The following is an 18349-nucleotide window of genomic DNA, read 5'->3' on the forward strand; positions in this document are numbered from 1 at the left end:
GATGGCAGCACTTTTGGACTCATGAGAATATGATCCCTTTTTGGAAGTGAAAATCTTTCTTATATTAATCATAGAACAATTGCTAGCTATTATACTATAGCTAATAGAGCCATTCAATGAAGCATGCAAGCAGTTTTAAGTAATAAGGACAGTGAAAAGGAAATATTATTGTTTAAACTGATAAAGTTGAAAGTTACAGAGCCATATATGTTGTTGAAAATTCCATTTATAATCAAAACGGCCTCCATATGAATTTACGCACTTTATGGCAGTAACTGCTAAAAAAAAGAAGCGGAAAATTAGCAGAAATCAACTAAAAACACGAGGAGCCAAACAGCTTAAGAAGGTTTAGCTTTCTCTTGAAAGCGCAACAGATTTTTGATGTGTCATTATTATAGACAAAAGGTACTATTGAATTGAACAAATTAGTCGTACTTAAGGATTTTTATGGTTCAACGTTCTAATGGCAATACTCAATAAAATACGTTACTACCCAGACACTCCACAATTGCGATAAAACCAAAGATTAATCTTTGAAAATTTCAAATTTTCATTGATAAATAGACCTAAAATGGGTCCAGAGGTTTTGATTTTTTATTTTACATTTACTCATAAGTTTCACAAGAATTGTTAGTATAGGATATATTAAACAAAATTAGCTGTGTAAACACAAACTAACTCTGAGCTTGGAACAAACACCTTATATGAAATATAAAGATGTATTTTAGATCAGTTGCTTCGAAATTATAAAACCATTACCAAGCTAAAATGACCAAAACATAGCCCTAAAACATGCGTTTGGTAGACTTAATAAAAAAAAATTTAATTCAGTTAAAAAATGATGTAATGTCATTGCAGTCGATTGACAGCACGAAAACATTTTTTTGCAGTTTACCAGTCTAATTTTTGTATTGGTATTCTTGTCATTTGCATTTTTTTTTTAGATATCGTTTTTAGGAAGTCTTTACAAAAGAAAGCCAAGCGAAACAAGAAGAAAAACTTGTCGGAGCTAAAGTGTTTGCATCAAGTATCTATACAAAGAACATTTAATTGGGAAATAGTACTTATTTCAAAACCAAATTTTCTAGTCTTAACGGACTGGAGGTACTTCTAGTTTTCCTTCTTATTTTTTCATGTTTAAATTAATTCCCGCTGTCTAAATTTTCACGAGACGCAACTTAAAAATTAATGGAGCCAATTGAAATCATACGAAATAAAATATTTTTGAAACTTACCCATCTAACTTCTGTGATGACATCCTTGCCTTTTGCATCTTTTGTTGAACATTGTTTTGGGAAAATCTCTGAAAAAGAAAATTTATACATAAGGTCTTTTATTTCCTCTTTGTTTTATATCTAAATTAATCTCCCTCTCATTTCCCCATGTAAATGGGGAATATTTATTTCCCCATGGAGATACTAAAGCGATAGAACTTTCATTGCTGCCGTATGCAGTTAAAATAAACAATATTGATTCAAGACGAAAGTACATGTTACAGTAGGATAATGAAACCAATAGTTTCATTAAACAAGAGCTAAGAGTTCATATGGCACCTGTGACGAGGTCGGAAGAGCCAAGAGTATGGTATGAGCTCTAGCAAAATTCTAAGAATCAATAGATTGCTTTAAAAGGAAAATCAGAGGCCTAATCCCGGTCGGGACTTAAAATAAGAGCTCTGAGTCACGAGGTCCTTCTAAACATTAAAATTCATTAAGATCCGATCACCCACTCGTAAGTTAAAAACACCTCAATTTTTCGTTCCTTTCCCTTCAGCCCCCCAGATGGTCGAATCGGGGAAAACGACTTTATCAATTCAATTTGTGCAGCTCCCTGACACGCTTATCAATTTTCATCGTCCTAGCACGTCCAGAAGCACCACACTCGCCAAAGCACTGAACCCCACCACCTAACTCCACCAAAGAGAGAGGATCCAGTCCGGTTACGTCAATCACGTATCTACGACATTTATAAGTGTTTTCCAAGATTTCCGGTTTCTCCCTCCGACTACCCCCAATGTCAAAAGACCTGGTCGGGATTTGAAATAAGAGCTCTGAGACACGAGTTCCTTCTAAATATCAAATTTCATTAAGATCCGGTCACCCGTTCTTAAGTTAAAAATACCTCAATTTTTCTTATTTTTCCAAATCAACATCCCCCAGCTCCCTCAAAGAGAACGAATTCGTAAAAATTATGTCAATCTCGTCTCTATAACTTGTGCTTACTCTTCCCATCAAGTTTCATCCCGATCTCTCCACTCTCAGGGTTTTCCAAGATTTCCGGTTTCCAAGATTTCTGTGTCCCCCTCGAACTCTCTATGTCCCCGGATCCGATTCAAATTGAAAATGGAGCATCTGAGACATAAGATTCTTCTATAAATCAAGTTTCATTAGGATCGGATCACCCATTCGAAAGATACCTCAATTTTCACGTTTTCCAAGAATTCCGGTTTCCCCATCCAACTCCCTTCAATGTCACCAGATCTGGTCGAGATTTGAAAAGAGAGTTCTAAAGCATAAGATCCTTCTAGATATCAAATTTCATTGAGATCTGATCACCCGTTCGTAAGTAACAAATACCTCATTTTTTTTCCTAATTGCCCCCCCCCCCCAACTCCACCAAAGAGAGCGGATCCGGTCCGGTTATGTCAGTCACCTATCTTGGACTTGTGCAAATTCTTTCCACAAAGTTTCATCCTGATCTCTCGGCTTTAAGCGTTTTCCAAAATTCCCCCCCCCCCTAATGACACTGGATCCGGTCACAATCCCGTATCTACACAATCCCGTATCTAGGACTTGTGCTTATTTTTCCCGCCAAGTTTCATCCCGATCCCTCCACTCTAAGCAGTTTCCAAGATTTAAGGTTCCGCCCCCCAGCTTCCCCTTCACTGGATCCGGTCAGGACTTAAGATAAGAGCTCTGAGACAAGATTTCCTTCTAAACATCAAATTTCATTAAGATCCGATCACTCCTTCGTAAGGTAAAAATACCTCACTTTTTTAATTTTTCAGAATTAACCCTCCCCCCCCCACTCCCCCAAAGAGAGCGGATCCGTTCCGGTTATTTCAATCACGTATCTACGACTTAAGATTTTTTTTGCCACCAAGTTTTATCCCGATCCCTCCCCTCTAAGCGTTTTCCAAGATTTTAGGCCCCCCCCTGAAATCCCCCAATGTCACCGGATCCGGTCGGGATTTAAAATAGGAGCTCTAAGACACGATATCCTTCCAAAAATCAAATTTCATTACGATCCGATCACTCATTCGTAAGTTAAAAATACCTCATTATTTCTAATTTTTCAGAATTAACCCTCCCCTCAACTCCCCCAAAGAGAGCGGATCTGTTCCGGTTATGTCAATCTCGTATCTAGGACTTGTGCCTATTTTTTCCACCAAGTTTCATTCCGATCCCTCAACTCTAAGCGTTTTCCGAGATTTTAGGTTCCCCCCAATGTCACCGGATCCAGTCGGGATTTAAAATAAGAGCTCTGAGACATGATATTCTCCCAAACTTCGAATTTCAATAAGATCCGATCACTCCTTCGTAAGTTAAAAATACCTCATTTTTTCTAATTTTCAGAATTCCCCCCCCCAACACCCCCAAACAGAGCAGATACGTTCCAGTTATGTCAATCACTTATCTAGGACTTCTGCTTATTTTCCCCACCAAGTTTCATCACGATCCCTCCATTCTAAGCGTTTCCAAGATTTTAGCCCCCCCCCCCAAATGTCACCGGATCTGGTCGAGATTTAAAATAAGAGCTCTGAGACACGATATCCTTTCAAACATCAAATTTCATTAAGATCTCATCACCCGTTCGCAAGTTAAAAATACTTCATTTTTCTATTTTTTCCGAATTAATCGACCCCCCACTCCCCCAGATTACCAAATCGCGAAAACGACTATTTCTAATTTAATCTGGTCCGGTCCCTGATACGCCTGCCAAATTTCATCGTCCTAGCTTACCTGGAAGTGCCTAAAGTAGCAAACCGGGACAGACAGCAAGACCGACAGAATTTGCGATCGCTATATGTCACTTGGTTAATACCAAATGCCATAAAAACAACCGACAAAATTATTAAAATCAGCCTCAGGATAAACTATATTAAATCAGAGATATATAAAGAAAAAATGAATCATATTATTTAGTCATTCTGTCATATTCGCAATTAAGATCATCACAATGCGCCAAATACCACTCGTAGCAAAAATATTCTTTTTAAGAAAAAGGTGAACTCGTGCCAAAATTCCAACAAATTATTACCGAGATCTTACAAGCCATAAAGAGACCAGTCCTAGAGAAGGTGTGGGAGCATCACAGTTCTTTAGAATATCCAGCAGGTCCAAATTATTTACATGGTTAAAAGCTTTATTCGCATCAAAAATAGCCAGCAGCACTCAATAGACGCGTCCAGGATGAATAAAAAGATTCCAGGCTGAATATCAGAATATATTACTATTTTGCGATTACTACTAAGCAAAATGAAGCCATAGTGCAACAACTGTCTGCATTACAAGAATCAAACAGACTGTTTTCTATGGGGACTAGGGTAACAGCCATCAAAATCAGGAAGTATCCTACGATCAAAAATCAAGAAAAAAATAGCAAGAAAAGGAAAACAGCCTCAGACCCCCCCCCCTAACGGGTTCAGCCATAGCCCTGGGCTGTATGCAAAACTTAATGATTCAAAGATTAATAGTAAGAATCTCCATCTAAATTTGGCTTGAATTTATAAAATGATGTAGAACATGGGAGGCTGAAAATTCAGTATAATCATGTAACCATAGTCCAACGCAGAAGTTAAACGATGTTACTCATCAGCATCACCTACCAGCCCCCCCCCCACCCTGCTTTTCGGAGATCCGAAGGCCCAAAATTTATGCCCCGGCAAACACTCAAATTCATCAAATGTTGCGTTTTTAATTATTTTTCTAAATTTCTTATTATCAACGCTGAAAGTCTTAATTTTGACAAGCTTGCCAAAGTTGACGTATTATCAGACTAAAACCATAACAAACGATATAGCTGTTACAGAAGTACAGTTCCATGATCCAGGATCCTTCTCTTTTCAAATTATTCGAAATATAATATGCCCCATCTTTCAGACCACCCAATAGGAGAGAAGGGGGTGCCGTTTTGGTTTATTCTAAGAGTAATCTTTACTCTAATATAATTTCAGTACCTAGTATATCTGAGTATGACGAATCCCCCCACCCCCACCGTTTTCAATGATATTGCTATAGCTGCCATTTATTACTCGCTGAGCAAAATGTTGATAAAAAATGTAGATTCATCCAGCAATTGCACAAAGGTGCTGATTTCTTATTTCTAAGCATCCTAATGCTGGACTCTTATATTGGTGATGCCAATAATGAGCTGAACTCTTTTAGTTGAAGATGCCAATAAAGGTGGATTCACTTTGCTTCTCTCTTAAGGTTAAGCACATGGCTAAATTTCCAGCAACTAGGGGAAATGCCTCTCTTTATCTATTTTAACAAATTTGAATAATTTTCACAGTCCCCCCTCAGCTTTAACCCCATTAGGTCGGAGTTATCTGTGGCTCTTAACGCCCTCTTAATAAGTCTGGCCTTCTTTCCTATGGCACATTACTGAACCCCAAAAGTTGGTCTGACATTTATAGTGTATAAAATCTTGATGAAAAACTGCTACTTTCCGTTAAAAGATAGAGGATAAATATTTAGTTTCTTTCCAGGAAAAAAAACTTAAAAAGTGCACCTATGATAAGCTCTACATCAATCATACCATTAAAAATTAGTCAAAAATAAACTGAAGCTGTTTAGAAACGGTAAATTGGATTGCGCTAGTAAGCTACAAAAAATACTAAGGAAAAAAAACTCGTAAAGTTGCTTGATCCTACTACAAAAAAAAAGTCGAAGAATTGTTTATAGCTTCAATTTCAAGTAAGTAATTTATAAATTATTTAAAGAAAATAACAATTGTGCTCTAACCTAGGACTAATATTTCCCCTTTTCAGGTTCTCTTCCGAGTCAATATGGAGGAGTTTTTTCAACTGAAAGTAAGGAGCAGCATAAAACACATGCAACGAACAGAAATTATTCCGTATATGAAAGGGGCTGTCCCTCCTCAACATATCGCTCTTTACGATAAAGTTTAACTCTTTGTCATAACTCTTCTCTTAAAAATCGTTAGCGTAAATGTCGCTCCTTACTTTCAGTTGAAAAAACTCATTGTTTTGCATTTGATTTCTGATCGATTTTCAAATAATGCCGGGAAATCCATTAGATACGAAATCGTATACTCGATTTTTGAAGGTCGCGTGGCAAAACTAATTCATCAAGAGCAATTAATAAAATTATTTTTTAATATGCTTATAATGCAAATTAACTTTTTGTTCTTAAATTTCCCAATTTAATATGTGCATTTGGTTGTATTTCTTCCTTTGTTTTTACAGTCAAGGACTGCAATATTCTATTTTGTGATATATTTTTCATTATATGTTGTTTGTTTGATTGCATAAACTGCTTTTAAAATGTTCAAACATGACTTAGTTAATTTTCTGAAGCTGGCATCATAAGACAGTTGAAAATTGGTCAAGACTAGACCAACTAAATAAATATAAGGGAAAAGCTTTAACTTCCACTATACTTTACTCCAGGCCCCTAATGTTCCATGCATTTTGCCATGTGTCAGTCTTGTTGTGTTGCGAGAGCAACACTTTGGTTTTGTCGTGTGTGTTGTTTTTTTTCCTAGCACCCTGATTTCAGCTTATTCCTAGAAAGTGGTAAAGGTCTAACCTTTGCGGTTTTTACGGAAAGTGTGGACCTTAGGGCGAATTGATGAATATGACTTTGCATTTTGGAAAGCTTCGTAGAACTCTTGCCTGGGACCAAAAAGGATGTTTTTTGCTTGTGTTTCTACCCATTTCTGTTCGTGATTTCAGCTGAGTTTATCATTCGGTTTTTCGCACTTGGGATTGTGGTAGAGAAATGATATCAGATGTACCTCTTAAACTTTAAAAGTTCTCTCATTACAAAAGAAATTAGAGTTTATCCTTTACTCCTTTCTAAGTAATGACGTTATAAACTTGGCCTACAGCAAAAAAGTCAACTTTTGAACTGAGACAGATAGTTTTTTTTTATTTCGCGGGAGTCGATAGCTCCTGATAACCTGATCAAAGTATATGTCATCCATTTTTTGGTAGAAAAATCCTTCATGAGATATACCAGTTTGAAAGTTTAAAGGGGATGACAACTTCAGAAGTAAGGTACACACTGAAACCAAAAATAGGCTGATACAGAAATGATATCAGATGTGCCTCTTAAACTTTAAAGTTCTCTCATTGCTAAAGAAATTAGAATTTATCCTTTGCTACTTTCTAAATTATGACGTTAGAAACTTGGCCTACGGCAAAAAAGTCAACTTTTGATCTATGACAGATATATTTTTTTTCGACGGCAGTCGATAGCTCTTGAAGAGCGGATCAAAGTTGTGCCATCCGTTTTTTGGTAGAAAATTCCTTCCTGAGATATACCAGTTTGAAAGTTTAAAGGGGTTGACAACTTCAGTAGTAAGGTACACACTGAAACCAAAAACAGGCCAATACCCATTGTGAGACATATAGGGTAGTTTTAAGCAACAATTGGCTGTCTAGTTCATAATAATCTTCGACAATGAGGGGTTCGCAACTTTTGCTAGTTGGTATACCTATTATCTGTTTCCAGTGTATTTGATGGTAAGACCAATTTGGTTCCAGTGGTAAGACATGTAGGGGACTTGTAAGAAATAATCGGATGTTAGGCTAAAATTATCTTCAGTGATGAGGTGTTTGCAACTTTTGCTAGTTGCAATAATGGGTTTGTAACTTTTGCGATTTGGTGTACCTAGTATTTATTTTAGGATCCTTACACATTAACAACTTCAGCGCTTAATCGAAGCGAGGAAACAAAACCAAAGTGTTGCTCTCGCAACACTTTATTCGGCGAGGCCGAACCTTACGTTGGCCAATGCAATACCTTACAATGCAATACCTTACGTTGCCAATGCAATGTAGATCTAGTTTTCACTGCGTACCCATAAATTGAATCAATGACGATAAAATCTGGAAAGAAAATATATAAAATTTGAGCTATATATTTCCACAAAAAGGAGGGGGGAGTAAAGTATAGAATAAGTGCCTTCAAAATGTAGTAAAAACTATTTTTTTACATATTATGAAGTAACAATTATTTCCTGGACATGCCTCCTTCTCAATAGCCCCAATTCAATAGCCCGACTTAAAAAGAACACTAGAACTTTCAATTTCTATTCGAATGAACCCTATGCCAATCTTCTAGGACATTTAGCTCGATACCATCACCCCGAAAAAAAAAACAACTAAAAACGCATCCACAATCCACAAAATACAAAGTTTCGTATTTTTGTAGATAGAAGCTTGAAACACTACAGTAGGATTCTCTGATACACTGAATCTTGTGGAGCGATTTTCGTTAAGGTTCCTTGAATTTTAAGGGGTTATTTTCTCCATTTTCAAAAATCAGGCAAACTTTCTCAGATTTGTATCTTTTGATGGGTAATGCTAAACCTAGTGAATCGTGTATATTTGGAATCAGCATAATTAGCCAATTATTTTGACGTATCTGTTGACATAAAAATTCCTTTTTTAGACATTCAGTTACAATTGAGCCGCACCGATCCTTACAACACGAACTGTTTGATATTTGTTTTTTTCAGGATCCCTTTTAAGTCAACATGGATGAAGAAACTGGAGGCAGAATAAGAAGATTTCCATGTTTAATGACAGGAATGTGGTCACATGTGAAAGCATGAGTGTCTACCTTAAAATGAGTCAGGGTGATCTTTAATGAAGAGGTCAAGACGAGATGATAGGTTTGGGCTGTGACATGTGTTGAAATTGACGAGTTGATCCAGCCTGTATGAGAGAGATAAATTAGCTAAGTCTGGCCCCTCCTTGTCAGTATTTTTGCTGAAAAGCCACACGCTTTGATAGGCGTTAAAGTCTCCATGGAGGATCATGGTAGACTTAGCATACTTGTCTTGAATGTATTTGAGGGAGGCTTCAAGGTAGCCTATAATCTGGCAGGTTGGAGGGTTATAAATGGTACCAACAATCATGGATTTATTTGGTAGGGTCACTCTAACTCATAGAGCTTCATCAACTGCAGAATCTGATGTATTTAGGCATGAATGTGGTATATGGCTTATTAGATATGTAGTGACACCTTCTCATCTGTATTTAGCACCATTTTCAGGTTTGGTTTTAAGTCAACATGGAGGAACAAAAACTTGGGTTCAAATAAGTTATTTATAAATCATTTGAAGAAAGAATGACCCTTTTCTTTATATGACTAATAGACTAATAGAAATATTTCTTATTCCTATATATATTCTTCAGGTTGTCTTTGAAGTCAACATGGAGGAAGAGATTTCTATTTCAAGTAAGTTATTTATAAATTATTTACAGCAAAACACAATTATATTTTGCTTATGACTATTGTTTGTTATTTATCTTTCTAAGGGTTCCTTTTATATCAACATGGAGGAAGAACCTTCAAAGTTAAGTGAGTTATTTATAAATGACTCAAAGATAAAAACAATGGTGCTTTCGCTTATTCAAAATATTTTATATTTATCTTTTTTAGGTTCCCTTTTAAATCACCAGGGACTTCTGTATTGAGAAAGTAATTTAATAGATTGTTTAAAAGAAAAGGTTTAGCTTAAGACTAATATTTGATATTTTTCTTTTTATGGTTGCTTTTTTAAGTCAACATCAAGAAAGTAACTTTAACTTCAAGTAAGTAATTTGTTAATTGTTGAAAGAAAAAAAAATTGACTTTAGCTTGTGATTATGTTTGGATTTTCCTTTTTCATGTTCTCTTTTGAGTCAACATGGAGAAAGAAACTTCAATTTCAAGTAAGTAATCTATATATGATTTAAAGAGAAAAAATCTGCTTCAGCTTATGACTAATATTCTATATTTCTCTTTTTCATGTTCTTGTTTGAGTCAAAATTGAGGAGGAAAATTCTATTCAAAGAAACATATTTATAAATTATTTAAAGAACAAAAAACCATGCTCTAAATTAGGATAGTGTTTGAAAATCCTCTTTTTCAGTTCCCTTTTAAGTCAACATGGAGGAAGAAGCCTTAATTTCAAGTAAGTAATTTATGAAAAAATTTGAAAAATAAACTCAACAGTGCTTAAGCTTTTGACTAATACTGGATATTTATCTTTCTTGGATTCTCGTTTGTGTAAACATGGAAGATGAAATAGTAATTTCAAGTAATTAACTTATAAATTACTTCAAGAAAAATTTTCAGGTTCTCTTTTCAGTCAACACAGGGGAAGAAACTTCAATTTCAAGTAAGTGATTTATAAATTATTAAAAGAAGAAATTGTCCTTTAGCTTATGACTAATATTCCATGTTTCAGGTCTTGGTTCATTTCTTGTTTTCAGGTTCTCTTTAATATCAAAACAGAGGGACAAATTCAAATTCCAAGTAAGTAATTTTTAAATTATTTAATGAAAACAACAATTGTACTTTAGCTTATGGCTAATATTTGATGTTTTTCTTTTTCAGGTTTTCTTTTGAGTTAACTTGGAGGAAGAAAACTCAACCTCAAGTAATTTATAAATAATTTAAAGAAAAATAATTGTCTTCTAGCTTACAACTAATACTTAATTTTCTCTTTTACAGGTTTCTTTTTAAGTCAACATCAAGAGAGAAACTTCAATTTCAAATAATTAATTTAATTTTGAAAAAAAAAATGTGCTTCAGCTTATGAGTAATAATTGATATTTCTCTTTTTCCAGGTTCTCTTTTGAGTCAATGGGGAGAAAGAGACTTTGATTTTAAGTAGGTTAAGTAATAAATGAAAAAAAAAAATCTCTTTTTCAGGGTCTATTATGAGTCAACATGGATGTAGAAACATTAATCTCAAGATAGTAATTTACATGTTACAGAAAAAACATTGGTGCTTTAGCTTACGACTAATATTTGATATTTCTCTTTTTCAGGTTCCCTATTGATTCGATATGGAGGCACAAACTTCAATTCCAAGTGATTTATTTATAAAAAAAATATTTAAAGCAAAACATAATTGTGCAATAGCTTCTGACTAATATGATACTTCTCTTTTCCAGGTCCCTTTTTGAGTCAACGTGGAGGAAGAAACTTTAATATCAATTAAGTAATTTATGAATTAATTAAAAACACAAATTCTTTAGCTTATGACTAATATTTGACCATTTTGCTATTGAGTCAGCATGGAGAAAGAAACTTTGATTCCAAGTAGATAATTTATAAATTCTTAAAAAAAAAATAATTGTTCTCTATTTTAGGACTAATATTAGGTATTTTTCTTTTCAGGTTCTCTTTTGAAAACACACAGAAGAAGAAATTTTTATTTTTAGGAATTTATTTCAAACAAATAAACTTTCAAATGGGAAAAAAATTCATTTATTTAGACAGCAAAAACATGTACAAAAGTCTAAATATTTTGATCACATATCAGTCATCAGTTTGATCACATCACATAATTGTCATCAGTAGAAAAACTAACATATTAAAATTGAAACTAACATATTTACACAAAACAAAATAATTAACTTTCATGTTATTCACAAAAATAATGAACTTCCAGGTTATTTATATTTAAGGTGTTGTGTTGAAAATACATAGTATATATGGGGAAACAAGACCAACCAAGTGTACACTATAAAATCAACATTTCCTTTGCAATTTACAAGACACAGAAGACTTTGCCACCTTCATTGGAAATTTATTTTACGTTTAGGCAAGATTATAGAAGAAAATTTACATATAGACTTTGAATGAACTTTGTCATTGAACTCTCTCCAAACAAAAATAGTGAATAACCTCAAAATTCACTATTTTGTGAATGCCCTGAAAGTGAATTATTTTGTTTTGTATAAATATGTTAGTTTCAATTTTAATACTGTGGTATTTCTATTGATGATGATTGCTGTATGTGTGATTGAAATATTTAGATTTTTGTACCTGTTTTGCTGTCTAAATAAATGGATGTTTCCCCATTTGAACATTTATTTGTTTGTCATAGAAAGGCAGTGTTAAATAATGTGTTATGTCAAAAATACATTGTATATATGGGGAAATGTGACCAGCTAAGTATACAACTATAAACTCAAAATTTCCTTTGCAATTCAGAAGACACAGAAGACTTTGCCACCTTCATTGGAAATTTACTTTACATTGAGGCAAGGCCAAAGAAGAAAATTTACATCAAGACTTTGAATGAACTTTGTCACTGAACTCTCTTTGAAAAAAATGTAGTGAATAGCCTAGAAGTTTATTTTTTATTCTGAATGACATGGAAGTTAATTCTTTCGTTTTGTACAAATATATTAGTTTGAATTTGAAACTTTAGTATTTCTACTGGTGACAATTGCTGTATATGTGATCAGAATATTTAGATTTTTGTACCTGTTTTTGCTGTCTAAATAAATGGATCTATCCCCATTGGAACATTTGCTTGTTTGTCATAGAAAGGCAGTGTGGTCTGAGAAAATGATATCTAATTTAAGGTGTTATATCAAAAATAAATAATTTATTTATATATTATTTAAAGGAAAAAAACTCTAGATTAGGACTAGCATTTGATTTTATCTCTTTTTCAGATTCCCTTCAAAGTCAACATAGAGGATGAAAGTTTTATTTCAAGTAAGTAATTTATGAAATAATCTGAAAAATAAAATTAACAGTGCTTTAGCTTTTGACTAATATTGGGTATTTATTCTTGTTTGTCTTAGCATGGTGGACAGAACTTCAATTCCAAGAAAGTAATTTAGAAATGATTTCAAGAAAAATTGCAGGTTCTCTTTTGAGTGAACACAGTAGAAGAAACTTCCAATTTCACGTAAGTGATTTATAAATGATTAAAAGAAGAAATTGTTCTTTAGCTTATGACTAATATTTCATATTTCTTGTTTTCAGGTTCTCATTTGGGTCAAAACAGAGGAATAAATTTCATTTCCAAGTAAGCAATTTATAAATTATTTTAGCTTATGACTAATATTTGATATTTCTCTTTTTCAGGTTTTGTTTTGAGTCAACAAGAAGGAAGAAAATCTAATCTCAAGTAAGTAATTTATAAATAATTCAAAGAAAACAATTGTCTTCTAGCTTACAATTAATATTTGATGTTTCTCTTTTTCAGGTTCCTTTTTAAGTCAACATCAGGGGGGAAACTTCAATTTCAGGAAAGTAATTTACAAATTATTTAAAGAAAAACCAATTGCACAGTAGCTTATGACTAATATTTGAAATTTCTCTTTTCCCAGGTTCTCTTTTGAGTCACCAGGGATAAAGAATCTTTCAAGTAAGTAATCAATGAATAATTTATCTTTTTCAGGTTATCTTTTGAGTCAACACAGAGGAAGAAACAATAATCTCAAAAGAGTAACTTATATGTTACGAAAAAAACATTGGTGCTTTAGCTTATGACTAATATTTGATGTTTCTCTCTTTCAGGTTCCCTATTAAGTCAATACAGAATAAGAAACTTCAATTCCAAGTAATTTATTTATATACTATTTAAAACAAAACACAATCGTGCATTAACTTATGAATAATATTTGATATTTCACTTTTTCAGGTTCCCTTTTGAGTCAACATGGACAAAGAAGCTTTAATTTCAAGTAAGTAGTTTATAAGTTATTTAAAGAAAAAACTGTTGTACTCTAGATGGACTAACATTTCATATTGCTCTTTTTCAGGTTCCCTTTTAAGTCAACACAGAGAAAGGAACTTCAATTTCAAGTCAGTAATTTATGAATTAATTTAAAAAAAAAACACTTTAGCTTATGTCTAATAATTGACATTTTGCTTTTGAGTCAGTAATTTATAGATTCTTTAAAGAAAAAAAAAAGTGCTCTGGCTTGGGACTAATATTTTGATATTTCCCATTTTTCAGGTTCTCTTTAAGTCAACAGGAAGGAAGAAGCTTTGATTTCAAGATAGTATTTAATTAATAAGTCCTTTTTTGAGGGTTTTCTTTTGAGTCAACATAGAGGAAGAAACATTAATCTCAAGATACTAATTTACATGTTACAAAAAAGCATTGGTTCTTTAGCTTATGACTAATATTTGATATTCATCTCTTTCAGGTTCCCTATTAAGTGAGTCAACATGGACAAAGAAATTTTAATTTCAAGAAAGTTGTTTATAGGTTATTTAAAGAAAAAAACTGTTGTTCTCTAGATTAGGACATTTCATATTGCTCTTTTTCAGGTTCCCTTTTAAGTCAACATGGAGGAAGGAACTTCAATTTCAAGTCAGTAATTTATGAATTAATTAAAAAAGCCCTTTAGGTTATGACTAATATTTGACATTTTGCTTTTGAGTCAGTAATTTATAAATTCTTTAAAGACAAAATAATTGTGCTCTAGCTTAGGACTAATATTTGATTTTTTCTCTTTGTCAGGTCTTTTTTGAGGCCACATTGAGGAAGAAACTTCTATTTGAAGTTAGTAATTTATAAAATTTCTGGAAACAATACAACCGTGTTTAGCCAAGACTAATTTATGATGTTTCTCTTTTTAAGATTCTTTTTTGAAGGCACATTTTGGAAAAACTTTCAATTTCACATTAATAAACTACAAATATTTAGCCTACAGAAAAAAACTTGTGTAAAGTTTTTATATTTAAAAGAAAAAATTGCATTTAAGATATAATTTATAACTGATTTTTCTCTTTTTCAGGCTCTCCTTTGAGTAAACATGGAGGAAGAAATTTCACTTTTGGGCAAATTATTTCAAATTACTTGAATGAATAACTATAGAATTTAGCTTGGGGGTTGTAAAGTGAGTGAAAAGTAAAGTGAAATGCTTCTAGGAATTATACGAGTAAGTGTGGTATCTGTTTAGAGTTTGTCCTACTCAGAAGGAAACACTATAAAACTCTGAAAACAGCATAAAAAGTCCTAAAATACTCACCTAACAGCAGGTGTTTAAACCATTTCTAACAGCACTTCAATTTACTTTACCCCCTCCCTCTAATTTGCAAATACATAGCCAAAATACTAAAGGTCTAAATTAGTGGCTCTTCAGAAGGAGATTCCCTATAATAAAAAAAACAAACATTTTTAGATAACTGATTCTATGCTTATTTTACAGTGTCATATGCATTTTTTATAATTCCTCTCTAGCTCCCCTCAAATTGTCTCATTTAAGTTTTTGAGGTCTTGAAGCATCTTGACACAAATAAATCACCAGACATTCATGAATTTTCAAACCATATGATCTGAGAGCTTGCAAACAGTACTCACTGAACCACTGACATATTTGTATAATCTGTGTCTGGTGTCTGGTACTTGCCCTTTGGCATGGAAAAAAGCAATAATTAAACCCCTGTATAAAAGTGGCACAAAAACACAATTTAAAACTATAGACCAATATCAAACACTTCAATTTTTTCCAGAGTTATGGAAAAACTAATTGTCAAGAGAATACAAAATTATTTCGAATCAAATCTTCTTTGCCATCCATCTCAACATGGTTTCCATAAAAAACGTTCATGTAATACACAGCTTTTGGAAGTAATTACTGACTTCCATAGGATGGCAGATGAAGGTCTCAGGTTTGATTGCATCTATATAGATTTTTCTAAGGCATTTGATAAAATTTCCATTCTGCTTTTACTTCAAAAGTGTGAGGTATATCCCCTTGGTGCCAGAACGTTGAATTGGATTGGTGATTATCTAACAGGCAGGATGCAGAAAGTGATTGTAGGTGATGCTTTGTCCTCTGCTGAGATAGTTTTAAGTGGTGTTCCACAAGGTAGTTGCCTTGGTCCAGTACTTTTCTGCCTTTTCATCAATGACTTGCCTCTTGTTGTCCACCATTCCACAATTAAAATGTTCGCAGATGATGTAAAGCTCTACCGCTCCTTGACAAATTCAGATGAAGCTTCATTGCTTCAAAAAGACTTGGATGCAGTGCACAATTGGTGTAATGCTAACTCCATGTTTGTCAACAAAAATAAGTGTAGGGCCATCCATTACTTTGGCAAAGTAGAATAAAGTTACCAAAACCATCTTGCTGGACATTCAATCTTACCTGTTGAAAATGTCCGTGACCTTGGTGTTCATTTTGATTCTAGTCTTAGGTTTGACAAGCATGTCTCTGAAGTAACTCGTAAGGCAAACTATCAGCTATTATGTCTTAGATGGAATTTCTGTAAGTTTAATCTCTGTTCATTCATTGCCATTTATAAATCAACAGTTTGACCAATACTTGAATACAATTTGTCAGTATGGTATCCATTGAATAAAATGACAGAGCAAGGGTTGAAAAAATACAGCAAAGAGCTACTAAGCTTGTACCTTATTTGAAACATTTACCATATGAAAATAGACTACACAGGCTAGGATTGTCAGGTCTTCAATTCTGAAGGGATAGGGCAGACATTATTAACACATTCCATATAATCAAAGGCATTGATAATATAAGTTCTTCACATTTAATGACACTAACAGGACCCATTATCACCCACATAAATTGTACCCCTCACTTTCAAAAAGGAAAATAGGCCAACATTCATTTTACAGCAGGGTGTGGAAGCCATGGAATGACCTTCCACCTAAAACATTTCTAACAGATGACATAAACAGATTCAAAACAAAACTAGCAGAAACAAATTTTCAAAGTAAATCATTTTAAAATAATTTATAGTATTATTTGTCAGTGTTTGTTGTAGTTGTTATTTTCATTGATTTGTATGTGTGTATTATGTTGTCAGTATTGTCATAACTTCTATTTATTATGTTTATTGTGACAAGCTTGAAAGCTTACCGTATTTGGTATTAATAAATAAATAAATAAATAAATAACCCTAGGCTATACCAAAAAAACTAGCCATAAAATAACCAAATTTTAACTTTAAATATATGTAGCAAGCAACAAGAAACCATATTTTCTTGCTTTCCTTGTATTATTTTTTAATCAATTTTCCATTACTTATTATCAGTTTTTTTTACATAGCCTAGGGCTATAAGAAACCATTGAAAGGGGGCTGGGGGATGAATTGTCAAAACCTGTAAACAAAGCCATAAAATAAACATAAGATTATCAGTCTAAATATGTGTCTTTTTTTCTAGGATGTCTCCTTTTGAACAGCCACTACTTAAGACCTTTGCAAAAATCACATTATGTGTTATCCTGTTTCTTGATTTTGCTTCTTTGCTGTTAAATCCATTTGACCAAAAGATTGATGACAGCAGAATATATGGAGCACACATACTTTTGGTTACACATTAGCACATGAGCATGGAGGGGGGGGGGTGGTTGGTAATGTAAAATGAAGCACTTTCAGGAGTGACAGCTGTAAGTAAGAGTTTATAAAAAATAGGCTGTTTTCAAGTTTTATAGTGTTTCCATTTGAGTGGGTCTAACTGTACACTATTATTATAAGTAAATATATTTTCTTTAAAAGTTGTTTTCAGAATTTCATAATGTTTCCTTATGAGGAGAAGTACCTCTGCATCAGGACTAAGAGCAAAAAATTAGTGGGTTAATCTAAAAATGCCTCTCTATTTGTTATCAGCTAGCATGTCTTGGTAAATGTTTAAATTTAGGGCTATTGAAAAAAAGGTTTTTACTTCATGATATGCAGAACAATTGTAGCAAACACATTTTGACTGTAGCTCTACTATGCTTTACCCCTGCCAACCCCTCCTAACGTGCAAGTTATATAGCCTAAATTATATATTTTTCATCCATTATACCAGTGTTACTCTGATTTTTTTGGTTCTTGTTTTTTCACATTCAATTCAACTTGTAGGTACAAGGGCTGAAACAAGAGAGATGCATTGGCAGAACACATTGGAAATATATAATTTGGGCTATGTATTTTCACATTATGGAGGTCAGGGTAAAGTATATTGGAACTTTAGTCTAAACATGTTAGCTATAATTGTTCTGTAGCCCTAGGCCTAGGCTATATTCTAAATTGAAAAATGTTTTCTTAACAAGTTTCCTTCTCAATAACCCTTAGTCTAGACCTTTACCCAGGTTTCCTTCAGGAGACATGCTATCCTGAAATTTAGAATTTAGCAAATGCTAATGTGTGGTTCTTTATGCAAGGCTTAGCCTGCCTTCATGTAGACTAGAACAATCAAGACACCATTTTAAGCCTGACTATTTTGATGAGCACTGAAGACTACCTTAAAGGAGGCTTGACTGATTCCAATTCTATGCATAGTGCAAGGCTAATAATTTTCGAAGAAAGCAATTTGGAAGCTAAGTGATGAATATTTAACCCAATCTGGATAGCCAAGTTTTCTTCTTGACAGGAAAATTTAAATCGTTAACAGC

At 33.4% G+C, this 18349-nt stretch overlaps 1 protein-coding gene across 2 annotated transcripts in view; it reads right to left on the minus strand.

Moving 5' to 3' along the window:
• Positions 1-18349, minus strand: part of LOC136027235 (MICOS complex subunit Mic60-like) — a 73608-nt gene extending 55259 nt beyond the window's left edge. For both annotated transcript variants that reach the window (XM_065704294.1, XM_065704293.1), the window contains exons 1-2: positions 18199-18349; positions 1236-1303 (exon numbers count right to left, since the gene is read on the minus strand). In XM_065704294.1, the coding sequence (XP_065560366.1) occupies positions 1236-1303; positions 18199-18234 (104 nt within the window). In that variant the 5' untranslated portion in view covers positions 18235-18349. The remainder of the gene's footprint in view (positions 1-1235; positions 1304-18198) is intronic.

This window comes from Artemia franciscana, chromosome 5, assembly GCF_032884065.1.
Source record: "Artemia franciscana chromosome 5, ASM3288406v1, whole genome shotgun sequence".
Taxonomy (NCBI): Eukaryota; Metazoa; Arthropoda; class Branchiopoda; order Anostraca; family Artemiidae; genus Artemia; species Artemia franciscana.